The sequence below is a fragment of the Drosophila tropicalis genome, unplaced genomic scaffold, assembly GCF_018151085.1.
Source record: "Drosophila tropicalis isolate 14030-0801.00 unplaced genomic scaffold, ASM1815108v1 contig_859, whole genome shotgun sequence".
NCBI lineage: Eukaryota > Metazoa > Arthropoda > Insecta > Diptera > Drosophilidae > Drosophila > Drosophila tropicalis.
The window spans coordinates 1,052,912-1,068,753 of NW_027173353.1; the positions used below are offsets into that span (position 1 = coordinate 1,052,912).

Sequence of the window (15,842 nt, forward strand, 5' to 3'; positions counted from 1 at the left end):
TTGTAGTTGTAGTTGTAGTTGTAGTTGTACTTGGAATCAAAGCTAAAGTTTTGCTGGTAGAAATCTGGGCAAAGCTATGGCTCATTAGAGCTAAGTTGGCTTTGCCTTTTTGCATATGACCGTTTCCGTTTGACAACAAACAAACAAAAAATAAAAACAACAACATGTAATTTATAGTACTTAAGCTTGCTTCAAGCGGCCTTGATCGCCTGCAATGAAGCAAAACGTAGCGAAAATGTTGCAACGTTTGTTCTACTGATTGTTTTGTTTATTATTTGAACAAGATGTCGGTGTTTTTTTCATTCATAGATTTGTTGTTGTTATTTTTGCTTGAGCAAAACATAATCATAAAACTGTAAACACGAAATGCATAAATTTTGCGAGTCAAGAGCGGCTACACTTAACCCAGATCTACGGCATGGGTTTGCCACAACAAAATCTCATGCTGATGCTTATGCCGGAGTCGAAGTCGAAGCTGGAGCTGAAGCCTTCTTTGCGTGCCGCACGTCTATTGATTGCAGTGAGCTGTCTTGGGGACTAGACAAACAAAGGTAGTAGCAGCCGCCAAACTGTGGGCTGGCACTGCTGACACACTGTTCAGGTGACTCTTTACAAGCCCTAAAACAGCTGCTGACCAAAATGGGGCGAATAAGAGGGGTGGGAAATGCTTTTCCCACACGCAAACCATTTTGATGGCCGTACATTACAACAAATCAACAAACTTATCAATGGCACTATCACCTGGACCAGGGACCAACAGTAGCCCAAAATGACAACAGGATGCAGCAAACACAGATGCAGACACATAGACATAGTCACAGGAAGCAAGACATCCCAACCATATGTGCATGCATGCAAATGCCATAGAAAACCAAAAAAATTTCAAAAAAACAACGTCGCAACGGCTTCATCACCTGCGGGCTGATAAACGGATAGCTTATGGACCAGACAACTGAGGCGTGGCTGCGACTGCTGGCTGTTACTTGGCTAATTTCTATTCACAAATTTCGTACCTTGATGTACAGTTAGAGCAGGACGGGTGGACGGTGGATGTTAGATGTAGGGAGAGGGCGGCAAACCATGCGCCAAGTTGTCTGCAAGTGTTGCACATCGCACAGATGCCAGCGCCGCGATACAAGCCAAAAGGCCAGCAAAAACCGAAAAAACAAAAACAATGGTGGCAGCTGGCTACCGCTCCACCGCGCCACAAAAACATAATCTCTAGCAATATCTTGGCATTCGTGTGGCTTCCAGCCCGCTCCTCCTACTCCTGCTTTTTGCTTTTCAAAATCCTCCTCATCCCTCGGCAACTGTCTAAGTAGCTTCAGTCCGCTGCCTGTTTTATTTTTATTTCTTTCGTTTTTTTTTTTGTTTTATTCATTTCATTGCCGGCGGGCCTATGGTTTAGTTTGCTTTTTTTTCTCTCCTTTAAGTTTTGATATTTTTTTTCATGGCTTTGTTGCCGTCCCGTAACTAATAAAAATTTCAATTTGTACGCTAAACGGTTATTGACGTATTACCGCTTGGCCAAGCTGGACAAGCCAACTAAGCACAAGCTGCCAACCAGGTAGCAACAACGCCTTTAGTTATTGTTTCTTTTGCTGCAAAGCAACGCCTTCATAATGTTTTATTCATAGTCGAATGCATATAGTCAAAGGCTTTCGCCAAAAAAAAAGTTTAAAAGTAAAAACAATTTTAAAGCCAGACAGCAGAGAGTGAAAATCATTGCAACAATATTGAAACAAGAGCAATTTGAATTTAATTTTACTGCCGCACACAATCTTGGTCATAAATACGCCCTTGACACTCTTAACCGCCGCACCTGTCAAATTGTCTAAGCCAAAGTTTCGCCTAATCATGTCAATTTCCATATCCGGCCAAGGCATCTTAATGCCACATCTCAGTGAGGCATGCGGTGCGGGGCGTCTGAGTCTCTCAGTTTCTCAGTCTCTTCGCCCAAATTATTGTCTATATTTTATGGTAATTACTGTAACTGGCTTAATTACATAAGCACAAAGACAGAAAGAAACAGCAAAAAATAAAATCGAAATTTCATATAATTTTATATTAGACAATGCGGCATGAAATTAACATCAAGTACGCCTTAATGTCAAATCTGAATCTTCAAGGGGCAGCAATAGAAATCAAGACGAAGAGAAGAGACAAAATGCGTTATATAGATAGTTATAGATTTAAGCCATTTTTGTTTATTTTTGGGCAATATTTTTCAATTTAAAATGAATCAACTAGTTGCTAGAGTACCCGGAAATCACTTGATTAACTTTACTTGACTTGACTTGACTTTTTGCTTGGCCGCCAGCTCATCATCAGACAAAGGTTCAACATTTTGCAGTCCTGTTTTCACTTCCTCTACTCCCCACACACACACACACACACACACACACATAAAGCGAGAAAAAGACCCAGCTGGCAATTAAGCTTGTTCAGGCTTGTTTAATAAACATATATTTTCCATTTAATTAACTTCCTTAAATGTTTAACATGCATTTTTTGTTACTCTTTACATAATTATTGCCACAGCCAAAGCTGCAACAAGAGCAAATTAAATTAAACAACAGCCAATGCGAGTTATGTAGGTCAACCACCAAAGGCCAAAAAAACCAAAAGGAGCTAACGATCTGCCAGACAGTCAGCCAAAGAGAGAGAGAGAGAGAGAGAGAGAGATAGAGGGAGGAGAGATATACAGACAGACAGCTGGACCAAAAGTTGGACAGACAATGTGGACTCGACATAAAAGGCTAAACACATCCAACTGTACAGTCTCATAAAGATCACGATTAAATGAATGCACAATTGGATCAAATTTGCACCAAAAGCCAAGTCAAAACTAAACGAAGACAACAACAGCAACAGCAACAAAAGCAAAACTATGGCTCAAGCTCGATATCAGGCTGAGTCCTCCTATACAAACTCTGCTCATAAAAGTGCAGGGAGGCACAGTTCAGTTCGGTTCCACCAGAGGAACCTCTCCAGAGGAGCAAGGCAGTAAAATTGAATGCGTGTGGGTTGCAATGTGACACATACTGTCATTATTACCAAGCAACCAAGCAACAACAACAGCAACAACCACTCTCGGCGGCCAACGGCAACAACAAAACGGCCAGTCAGTCAGTCAACCTCATACCAAAACCATACCAGATCAGGCTCATATTACACCCGTTGCCGGTTCGTTACAGGAAAAACTCTTTATTTTTGGCCAATCCAGAGAGATTGAGGATCCAGGGACAGACAACGACGGAGAAAGAGGTAAATACATACATATATGTCTTAGATATTTATGCATTATGCAATGTGGTGGTTATTTAGTTGAACAAAATACTTGTGTATACCTACATACATTTATGTCATTTGGCTAATGATCCAATGATGATCCCAATATTTAATACCGAATAAATAATGTCACAATAACTTTAACTTTGGTTTAATCAACAGAATTGTTAACTATGAATATAAAAACACTGATTTACTTTTACTAGGGTATGAAAAAATAATGTTTTTTCTAATCAGAAGTATCCTTTGCTGCGGTTTGCAGAATCTGTTTACAAATTGCTTCAAGTTTCTAGCTAATTTTTAGGACCCTCTAGAAAAGGTATATCACAGCATCTTACCTTGTCTTAATTCGCTCTTTCAGATAACAACAAGGGCAAGATATTGTAGGAAAGGTTTTTTTGTTTTTGCATGTTGACAAACCTTAGGATGAAATGAGGGCAACCTCATTTTCTCATTTCCACGGAAAACAGTATGACAATTGTTTTTTTTTGTTGTTGTTTTCTTCAGTTGCCTTGTGTAATTTTCGTTAGGTTTCCGGGTTCTAAATCTTACAGAAATGTTTGCAAATGCCACCCAGTGCTAGTTAGTTGAACTAATTTAAAAGTTATGCCAGTGCAAGCAGACAACAACAACAAATAGCAAAAAAAATGCTCCTAATTTTTCTAGTGAAAGCCAAGAAGGCAACAGACTGAAGTAGCAGCAGCAGCAACAATAATGAACATTGCCACTGATTAGACGGCAGTAGCCATGAGACCACAGTCCGCATTCCCGTTTGTCCTCTCTGAGGTGCAAACTTGGCCCGCACCTTGGCAAACGGTAATAAATTTTGCACTTGAAATAAAAAGTAATGCTAGAAATTGTAACATAAAACAACTGTCACACATAAAAATATCAAACTAGCTGGCCAATCCCGGAGACAGAGAGTTAGAGAGAGAGAGAAAGAGACATGGACTCGAACTGAGAGTCGGACTGGAAGCTGTATCACAAGCTGGAACTGAAGCTAAACCCTGGCCGCTTTTGGTATGTGCAGTTGCAATTGCGATTGCAGTTGTTTTTGTTGTTGCTGCTGCTGACTGACTTGCAACTGTCACTTTTTGGCCAAGTTGCATGTCCATGGCAATTGCTACCATTTTCATTTCGTTTGCCGCTGCCACAGCGTTGACAATTTTCGTTTGCAACATTCACCCATCAGGACCGGGCGTCAATCCTGCGTGGGTTGTAGCTTAGTGAAAATTTGCGAAAAAATTGGCAAAAATATTTTGGTCAAAATGTAAAAGTTAAAACCGACCGGCAGCAGCAGCAGCGTCTGGCAAATTTTAATTTACGATTTCAATTTGGGTGCCGCAGCAGCGTCGACTGCTGCCACATAATTTATGCGCCTTAATTGAGCAGCCTTTCGTTGACTAGAGACAATATACGAGGGGGGCGTTTGGCGGTTTGATGGCTGGAGATGAACGGGGGCGGTGGCGCACCAACTTGAACTTCAAAGAGCTCACAAAGTTATGACATGAAAGTCGGTTAGTCACGTCTACAGCGAGCCTGCTGCATGCTGCATTTGACACACATTTCAAATCGACTTGCCACAGATGTAGATGGATTGCACTGCAACTTGGTACTGGGACTGTGGCTCAAGGTCAGCAGCCTTTGCTGCCTCATTAATTCTCAACAAAAGAAAGAAACCAAAAACAAAACACAAAAAGCTATAACCATGAAGTGAACTATTTAGCTTTCAGGCAAATGGACAGTTGAGCCTATTGCATAAATGAACCAATTGATATGAATTTAAATTATTTAGTTTCTTGCTAATTCAAGGGCATGCTGGTGGTGCCTGGTGCTGCTGCTGCTGCTGCTAGCTGCTGGTTGCTGGCCTATGGAGTTTCACAGCTGCCAAGCAGAAAAATAAAACCAATTTATTTCAATTAGAAACTCGTGTGCGTCAACTGAAGGCATAAAGGCAGGCCAAGCTTAGTTGAAAATAAATGACTTGAGGGTTGCAATTTAAAGTAGTTAAGCGACGCAATCTAACCAATATTTAGGTGGAGGAGGATAGGACAATGACCTAGGTAAGTAATAGTTGAGTGGTATACAGTTAATGGTCAGTTCTTCATAGGAACAGTGGGTTTTTTTAAGAATGACACATAACTCATTGATTATTAAGTTATTATAATAATTTTTAAAGTCTTCCACCAGTTGAGTAATCTTTTTGTTTCCACTAATGTTATGTTAGAAATTCTTTTCCATATTTCCATATGTATGACAACTTTACAATCACCATGCAATGCACTCCCAAATGGGAAACCTTCAAACAACTTTCTTTAACTTTGAAAAACCTAGTCAATGCAACTGCTTAGTTAAGCAGCATAACTTCCTCGAGTTGCCTGGTTGAGGCCCAGCAATGCAATTCGAGTAACAACTGGCCAACACCTTTCCACCTTTCGCTTGTGGCACATAGCTGCAAGTTAGTCAGGCATATCACAATTGTCGATGCTTTCGAAACTATATAAACACCAACAGATACATAAGCCAAAAAAAAAAAAGATGGAAAATGCAAGTTCCTGCTAATAAGGCCAAACGAAATGCCCAAATGCCACCAAAGTCGAGCATAATAATGCAAATTTGGCCATAAATGATGATGCAATGTGAGACCCAAATCAGCCGTAAATAGCTTTGGCCAAAAGCAATGCCAACTCTAACTGAAACCGCCAACGCCAACGATATGGCCGTGGCCAATGTCCTGCCACTGGCATACAATAGAGACGACGCCACCAATGGGGATTGAATTTGTTTGGTTTTGGTCATGGCCGAATGGACGGAGGATGGATAATGGCCCTCTATTATGTTAACTCGATTTTGGACAAACAGTTGGTCAAATTATTGTTATTATGCGGAAATGCGCATAACCAAACAACAGCAGAAACAACAGCAAATTGGCAGCCAAAATATAGGAAAATTGGCAGTCGAACCAATCTCAACATTTCCATCGCTCCCACAATCTCTCTTTGGGCCATAGACACATGTTTAAAATATGTATATAAAATCTTTTTTTTTTTTTTTGTTGTGTTGCTTGTTTTTGTTTTATATTATTTTTTGATGTTGTTAGCTCGTTCATAGCTGATACAAATCAATCATTATACTTTGAGGCAATATAATTTGTACCCTTTTGCTTGTTTTCACTTCCTATTAAATTATATTTGGCATTTAACGAAGCGAGGTGGGCGCACCACCACCACCAACAACACAACCATTGACATCAATTACACGACAGTCGACTCCTGTTACCAAGAGGCCCTCCTAGCCCAACAAGGCGCGGCTCTGACGGTTTTCTGGGCTGCATTTTGACGCACACCCGTTACTCCTACCTCTCTCTTGTTTTCTTCCACCCGATCTTTCACATCTCCCAACGTGATTGAGTAATTTCGATTGTCTTGTGGCAGAAGTTTATCAAGCCAAAATAATATTAACGACATGGCCCCGACTGCTGCTCCTACTGCTGCTGATGCAGTTGGCTAAAAACACAGACAGACAGGCAGACTAACAGACAGACAGAGAAAGAAAGGCAAATAATGCAACGGCTGCACGTCATTTATGGGTGGGTTGGTGGATAATTTTCGGGTGTCGCTTGGTAGATGATGCTGGCGCAACGTTGTTTTAATTATGTTGCTGCATGCAGCTCTCCCAAGCCATAATAAAAAGTGAGGGAAAATAATAACAATACCAACCAAAAAAAAAAAAAAAAAACCGGCATAAAATAAATTGGTTTTTATTTTTTTTTTTTTTGCAGGGAGTGAACTGAAAAGTCTGTAAAAGAAAAGCTTATTTATGCATACAGCGTATAAAGACGATGGCTATAAATCACCAATATGGGTCTTTGGTTAAAGAATTCTTTGCATGATTAATTTCCAATATTTAGCTAAAATGCAAAACTTGCTTGTTACAACAATTATGTAATGAGAATGATTCCACAACACGATTTCATATTCCTAAAAAGAAACATCCTAGGGCATTCAGACAAAGCCAAGGTAAGAATCTCACAGAAATGCTATAACTCATACAGTAAAAACCGCTTTAACTCGGTCGGTTACAGTCATTAAAATATCGTCTATGCTTCTCTCAAGTTAAGAACCAAAAAGCTTACAAAAAGACAAAAAACACAACGTCTTTTTGTAAGCCATGTGCATAATAACCTCCATCTTTCTGATTTGTGTTTGCAAGTTTATTTAAAATATTACCGGCTTGACCCTAAGGCACAAATCCTTTGTGAACGGTTACACAAAAGGCAGTTTATTCTATAACCCAATTTTAGCGGTTTTTAACTCTCTTTCTCAGCTGGCTAAAGAGTTTTGTTTTCCCCTTTTTGCAAAAGTTTTAAACATATTTGTCACATGCAAAGGATTTACTTTATCATTGTAATTCAATATATCGACAATTAATCAACATTCTTGAATAAGTTTTTGGCAATTTTTCGTCTCCCTTTTTTTGTGTGTTTCGGTCATCTTATCGGTTGCCCTTTGCGGCTTATGCAATTGACCGGGTCGCCGGCATGCAACATGCTGTGCATTTTTTCAACAACCGAGTGTGTGCATACGTTTCGTATATCAAATTTCCGAGAGACCTCCCCATGCACCACATACCTTTTAAAGCCTTTTAAAAACCATTAAACTTGCTGCTTAAATTAATGAAGTTAAGTGGCCGAAAGTCTTTTCAAGTCAACGCAGCAGCGGCAATTGTAAGATTGAAAGATACAGTTAACAACATTAACGGCAATCGACAGTAGACAACAGTTGGTAGTTTCCAAGGTCTCTCTCACATGAAATTATTAATTAAATCATTAATGTAATAAATTACTGATTAAACGAAACAGTCAGATAACTCTTTATAAGTTACACACGCATGAGTCATTATTTGGCAAAAAAAAAAAAAGGAATAAATGCCTGCCAACCAGCCTCAAGTACAACAAAAAGTTGCCATTGTGCGAAAATGCAGCAATTAGCATGTTGATACATCACAGTTGATACAACAGAGTGGAGGAGAGTGAGAAAGAGAGGGAGCGGCTAGAGGAGGTGTGTAACTGCAAAATGCATTCACAAAACACTTTCCCAATCATCAAAGTCATTCATATGCCTTTCAACTGCACGCGCATGCTGTTGCCTCTGTTTGAATGCGCCTCGTATTCAATGTATCTGCAAGATACATATTGTGTTGATATATTAATGATGATTTCTCGTTTTTCGTTCGTGTCTATTTGAATTGCATGATTCAACACTCAGCGGCAACGGCGGCAGCAGCAGCAGCAGCAACAACAACAACAACAACAAATGTAGCTAATGTGCGACACGGCGTATCTGTATCTGTATCTGTTTACACTGCGCTTGGGTATCTGCATCTGCATCTGCCTCACTTATAGTATGATGATGCCGCTTTTATACACACTGCATCTCATGCACGTAACTTTCAACCATTTGGGGGGCGTCAATTTTGTAATCCAATTAACGCGCCCGCTGCGCAAATGAACCATAATTTTTGTTTCCCCCTCTGCCACCCTGCCACATACCCATATAAACCTAATATTTTCTATTTTATTAAATATTTGCATAAATAATGTAATGATATGGGCAATCTGATCTCCATGGCCAATGATCATATTCATGATGATGATGATTATTAGGGTGAGAGTGGGCGTCAGCTTGTATCCGGTGGGAAAAGCAAACTGCTGACTTTTACTTGTGGCAAATGAGTGTGAAATTTTTATGGTCATTAATGGATTTGCCTGCGCCGAGTGCATGCAAAGTTAGGCAATAAAAAAACGTTAATGCAACATCAATGGGTGAACCAACATGGCCAAGTTAAGAGCAATGTACATAAAGCTTGCAATTGGCCAACAAGCAGTTAAATATCTTGACTTGGTTTGTATTAGTAATTAAATTACCCTTCAAATCAAATCAAATATATAATAATATATACAATCATAAAAATAAATATAAATCAAGCTTCTGAGGTTTTTATTAGCCAAAATATATCGCCCATTAACGATTATAGACAAATTTCTAACCTAAAGTCCTTGGCCAGGCTTTCAATCGTACGATGTGTAACTTTTTACATGCATTACCCTAATGTTTTCATCTTAAGCCTTGATTTAAATTGGGGCAAGTATTGAAAAATTACTCAAGTATTCTCCAACTCATAGAGATCTGTGCCTGCTTGAGTCAAGACTTGTTCTTCGAAAACAAGCCCATGTACTTTACTTTACTGTACTGTAACTAAACTAGGCTAAAGCTACAGCTACTATGATTATGTCTGACTAACATTAAACTGTCAATGTAGTATAAATCAAAATTGAGCAATTTTTAGGTTGCCATCATTATGATTCTCACAAAACGAATATTGTGAGAGCAAAGAGATCATGCTTAGACCAAAAGGAAAAAAAAAACTTGGCAACTACCTGCGAAGGTCATACGAAAATAGAAATGCATTTGTTTGTTTGTATTTTGTGATCACGCTCACCCGTCGAATCGAATCATATTATCTTTCGGCAAAGATCAACATCAACATGCCCCAAATTGTCAATTTGAATTGGCAAATACAAAGCTCTAGGCTAAAATTATTAGCACATAATCCCGCATAGATATTTTTAGTGCCACACCGCGTCCAAGTGTTGGGGATGACGAGGGCAATGGGCGATGACAATTATGGGGATGGGTTGATGTGTACTGGGTGAGTAGCATAGTGGGTGAGTCATTCAGGTTTGGCAAACGGCTCGCCGTTGAGTGATTTGTCGTTTGAAGATTTATTCATGCCGCACAAAAAAAAAAAGCCAAATATATTTTCCCCTGCGCGAGACATTTGACGCTAAATGCAATTTAAAGGCAATAAAACAAAGCGCAAAACTCATTTAAATAAAGGCTCATTATGCATGCGGCGTCATATCTCAAGAACAGCAAGGGGCAATTGCTTAAAAACAAAAAAAGAAACCAAAACAAGCTCAAGTCAACAACCAAAACAGAAACTCAGAGGACCTGGGATAGAATTAATATATCCAAAATTGGGATACCCTTTTAGCGATAGAATTGAAATCAATTTGTTTATTTAGTATCTAATAGTTTAAAGTTTGAAGTTTGAGAAAGCTAAAAAGGCAATATTAAGGGAATTACACTCAATAGATTCTTTCTCTTATATCTAAATTGTTCCAGTAGTTAGTACAATTTAAGCCCGCTCGCCGTACTGGAAAGGTGATAAAGAATAGAAGTAATAGTTTTTCTAATGCATTACCAAATTGTAATCAAATTGCATATTCCCTTTTATTGGAATAGAGTATAAAAATGGTGAATTTGCATACAAGAGGCCCCCAGACATGTCTTGGCTTGGGGCAAGGAGTGCCTGCCAAGTGCTACGCCGATCTGTACCGCATATATACATACATACCTACATATGTATCTACCGTGGTTCTTGCAGCCCGCCCAAAAGGTGTCCGTCAATGCTGACACACTGACACTGACGCTGACGAAGCTTAGGCTGAGGCTGTGGCTCAAACTGAAGCTGAATTGGAGGTTGCGCCTAATTGATTAATTGCAAAACAACAACCAAACACGATTTGCATTTGGATATTCGATTTTTGTGATTTTAGTTTCTTTTTTTTAGAATTGCAATTGGAACTGTCAATTTGCATTTAATTCGGCGAAAATAAATTGCCGACTGACTCACGACGTTTGTCGAAGCAATTTGGATTAAAAAAAAACAACGATTCAAAAACGAACAATAAAATGGAAGGCTGAGATTATCTTTATTTTTTGTGGATGATTGTAATATTGTTATATGCAATATATTATTGATGCGTTGCCATGTGTTGCATGTTTAAAATTGATTTTCAATATTGAAATGCTAATTAAATTGGCTCAAGCCATTAATAATTTTGTCTTTCTGTTGATTGTGTTTTCTTATATTGATGACCTTTGGGGATTGGCCTTGCATAAAACATGCATTTTATGATGTAAAAATGCAATGGATTACAAGCAGCTTACATTGTAAGTGTTTGTATAGCCAATAAAATATATACAAATACATGTTTATATCTCATCTCTTTCTCGCTCTCTCTTTCTCTAACAGTAAGCATAAGTAATGAAGACAGGCAACAAAAAGAGGCGACAAAATGAGGCAGATAACTGCGGTTTTTAATCAAATCAATTGCAACAACAAGGCAACACCGACAGGCAAATGAACAAGCGTAATGCAATAGCAACAACAACAACAACTCAGGGTCGTGGTAAAAGGGGTTACGTAACTAGTTGGTCAACAATTAGATAATCCAATAACTTTTTGTTACAAATTTTGTCATAATTTGTTCAAAATGTTCAAAATATTAGCATTTCTAGCTGCAATGTTTTGAAAACGTTCGGTTCTCACATGGAGTTCTTTACGAACCGGTTTCTAGTTCTTTTCTATTCCCTAATAAAATTGCTTATTGTATGCCTCAAGTTGCAAGCAAATATTCTCTATTACACTGCAACAATAAACCAGCAGTACCAGCATTTATTCTCAATGAAATTTCTTTCCATTTTCCTTAGAAAGTATTAAATAACAAATTTTCTTGTCTTTCCAAACGTTCTCAATGCTAAATTCATGTGAAATAAAGGGTGGCTTATTAACAATAAACATTATTTTCTCAATGAGCACTTAACTATAAAACATTCTAAATTCAGCTTAAATCAATGACTTTAATTACACTTAATCTATGATGTGTAATTAAAGACTTGCCCGTTTGTGCTTATTCATCTAATTCATCAAAAAGATAAGTGCCAATATGTAATGTCGCCTCTAAAATTATATTATATTGGGAATATATTAGACAAACGGAACATCTTGCTTAAAATTATCAACAAAAAGGGAAATATTGCAAATATTTCTTATATTCGACTCTGTCTACGCCCATGTGACCAAATGGAAAGTGTTAAAAATCAGATAATCATGCGGTGGCGCTGTTTTTCACATGCCTGCACATATTTCTTCCCTGCTTGTTTTGTGCTTTGTTTTTGTTTTTTTTTTTTGCATGACAGGTAAATGAACCCGCCAGTAAACAGAGTCTTTTGTTGGCGATGCGTTCGATTGTGCAACACAAGGAGCCAATAGTTGCAACAATGTGGCCCAAACTTTATCAATTAAAATGCCAACAGATGTGCGAAATATTTATCACCGATGAAAAAGTAAAAATGAAATGCGTAGGATAAAATTCAGGTAGTCGTCGCACAGAAGGAAGAAATGGAAGACAGGAAGGATCATTTCAAGCCAAATGATAATGTTAAACTTTCACGCCCATTAATTGACTTGGCGTGTTGATGTATTTCTCTTTGCTGTTGGCCATTTTTATAGCATGTAATTCGTCAGCAGAAATGAGTAAGTATATATTTTTTTGTTTTGTTGAGTTGGCCATGAAGCCAGCAAAATGCAGCGCCAGGTCATAAAAAACAACATCGATGCTGGGAATGGAAATGGGAATGGGCATGGGCCTGGGCATCGGAGCAGTTGAACAAACAAAAGTAAAAACACTTTCACTACAACCTTGAGATGGACATGAACATGAAGCAGACAGACATATGGACGGACAGGACGGGGGCAGGGCCATGGCATGTTCAATTAACCGCATTTGGCTCATTGTTGACTTGTTGACTGATTTCCATATATTGCAAGATTATGCAATTGACCAAAGTTCTGTTAAACAAGAAACTCGTTGTTGCATGTGGCATGCAACAACTGTTGCACATTTCAATGAACGAAATTATTAAAATCATATATCACAACTCAACAGACGACCTCCCAGGCAGTTAGCCAACCAACAAAACCAAACAGGCGGCAGGCAGGCAGGCCAGCCAGGCAGGAAGATGCCAACAAGCCAAAAACTGAGACATGCAGGGCCAGACCCCGTCCGGTTTAATTTTTTTCTTACTGCTTGTTGTTTTCTTGATTTATGCCTTGCACCAAATGAAATGAATTGTGTAACCTTTTTTTGTACCCCAATCCCCAACCTCATCCCGTTGTCTTTTCTGCCTGTTGTGTATTCCCTGACTAAGAGTAGGATGGAATGGGGGGAAAACAAGTTAACGCGAAATTTCTTGACTCTTGATCGTGGGCAGAAGCTGCTCATCCACAAAAAAGGGTTCAGAGCTGCTTATCGCCGTCAACTGATCGCCGGCACGTTGCGACCATAAAGCAAATCAAATTGCAACAATTGTTGGTAATATGTTAATAAATTGTTTTGGCCCCAGCATCAGCATCGGCGGCAGCTTCACTTTCATTAAAATGATCGCATTGATCATCGCTTAAACTTAAATTGCAGATCTTTCACAATTTTAGATTCAGTTTTCATCATCATGCACTTTGATGATGACTAACTGCAATCAAGGCCAAAACGATTAACATTGCAAAAGATTTAGTAAATAGACAATTGTTTAACTAGAATCCCATCCCATATTATTGTCGTTTAACCAATTTATGTAATTACAAAAAAAAAACAACACAAACAACTAGAAAATAATACAACAAAAATTATAAAAACCACATGTCATTAATGATTGCCGACGCCGCCGTTCAAAGTATTCTCTCATGCCTGTCAATCCTCAGCGACAACATTTCGAACGTATCCAACAACTTATGAGTATTAGCCATGAGACTTGGATCGCTGGCCGGCTGGTTGGTTGGCTGGCATTTTGGCCAAATATGGTGCTGGAGTTTGTGCGGGGATTTATGTGATTTGTGCAAGATTTTGGCAAATGTAACCATCCAATTGACTTGTCGATGTCGTTGTGTCTTTTACCCCACCCCAGCCGCATTCACCACCACCACACCCCCACCATCAATGTCTCGATCTCTGTATCTCTGTTTGCTATTGCCTGCCTGAGTTGTCTAGTCTCGGCTAATACAAAAGTTTATGGCACAAATCGCATTTGTTGGCATCAGAACAGAGAAAATCAGCTTAAGGCCAGGCGGCTTCACAGTAGCACAGTTGAGCCATACAATATACTGGGGCTTGCTTTTCAATCTATTTTGAAAAAGAGAAACGCAGTGGCAATGGTCATAAACTTGGGCATTAATGTGCCCATGGCGTGGGCAGTTTTGAAATGAAAAGTTAACTAAAGCCAAAGCCTGTCGTACCGCCGATCATAGTCAAAAGTCTGACTCTTTCTCGGTTCTAGCTTAGGTCAAGGCAATGACTTAACTGGCTCTAGACCCGACCATGACAGTGAGACCTCGTCCCACCTCTCGCCACGCCACACCACGATGTAGTTAGTGGAAGTACGCGATTATGATGAAGGGTGACCTTGGCCAGACCGTCCCTTGCCCATTCCTGTCCACGCACAACAACTTAATTTGTGTGCCCATAATCAGCTGCTTGCTGCAAACAAGCGTTGCTGATTTTCCATAAAAGCCCTTTGCATCCTTTCAGCGTAATCCTGTAACCATGCATTATGCGAGAAGCTGGCACAAACCACGTTATGAGAGGAGGGGGGAGGAGTCAAAAAAAAAGAGTTAAAAACCATTTAACAAAATGAGCACACACAGACCATAATCATTGTAGAACCTTGAAGTGCATTTTTAATGCCAGTCCTTGTCTGATAAGATTAAGTCATGAAAGGGCCAGCAGTTTAGGGGCCAGGGCAGTTGTTGGAAGGGGTTTGGGTATGGGTTACGACTGGGTTGGGTTAGCTGTGGGTTTGTTATGTCTTGTAGATTGTTAGCAGGCTGTCTGCGAAAGTGCTTAGCCTAGGTCTCAAGTGTGTCTACATGACTCTCACTTTTAGGCCATCCAGCCAGCCCCCAAAGACTCTTCCATAGCCAGAATGGCTAACCACTTTCCAACTCCAAAAGGCAAGGCACGACACCAGCAACAACAACAACAAAAACAGCATCAACAATGTGGTTAATGCACATTTAAATGTCGATTTTGCAAATTGTTGCCTGTTGTTGTTCAATTCCATTTCAATTATGTTGCGCAATGCGTTTAAATTGCGCGTTGTTAGCCACCAAAACAAAAAAAAAAAAAACCCAACAAAACAAAACCGAAACATAAAAAAATAGGTACATAAAATAAAGATTCAAGTCCTCAAAGTTTATCTCACGACTTCCAAAATACCCTACAATAAGAAACTGAGCAGTGTCCTTGACCTTATTATGATGGAAAACCAATAAGAATCTAATCACAATATTTAAATGTTGAAACTGAATATCTTTTAAGTCAATTTTGATTTTAAAATAAGAATATAATAAACAGAAATTATATAAGTGTAATGAATTTTACAAGCAGAAAGTTCTACCTCGACTTCGGTTTTAATTTTTTTAAATCTTCAGTTCCTTTCTTTTGTCAGCTTTAATATACCTTTTGCCATTATGCGTACAGAGTATTTGAACAGTTTTTTTTTGTGTTGAATTTTGTGACTTGCTCTAAACTCACAAATGCTTGCGGGGCACTGAGCAAAAATTGTTTCCGCATCTTTGCCGCTTAATTGTCTGAAACAACACAATTTGGCTTTATTTACGATCAAATAAAGACAAAGGCAATTTCGCTC

The 15,842-nt window shown here is 39.0% G+C and overlaps 1 protein-coding gene across 2 annotated transcripts in view; it reads left to right on the forward strand.

Moving 5' to 3' along the window:
• Nucleotides 1–2,851, forward strand: part of natalisin — an 81,870-nt gene extending 79,019 nt beyond the window's left edge. The window contains exon 2 of one of the 2 annotated variants that reach the window (XR_011033356.1): nucleotides 2,542–2,589. Coding sequence is in view for 1 of the 2 variants with exons in the window: in XM_068297988.1 (XP_068154089.1) it covers nucleotides 2,542–2,567 (26 nt within the window). In the remaining variant the exon portion in view is untranslated. Of the gene's footprint in view, nucleotides 1–2,541 lie in introns of both variants that reach the window. The other variant, XM_068297988.1, reaches the window with a different exon arrangement.
• Nucleotides 2,852–15,842: the final 12,991 nt, after the last annotated feature.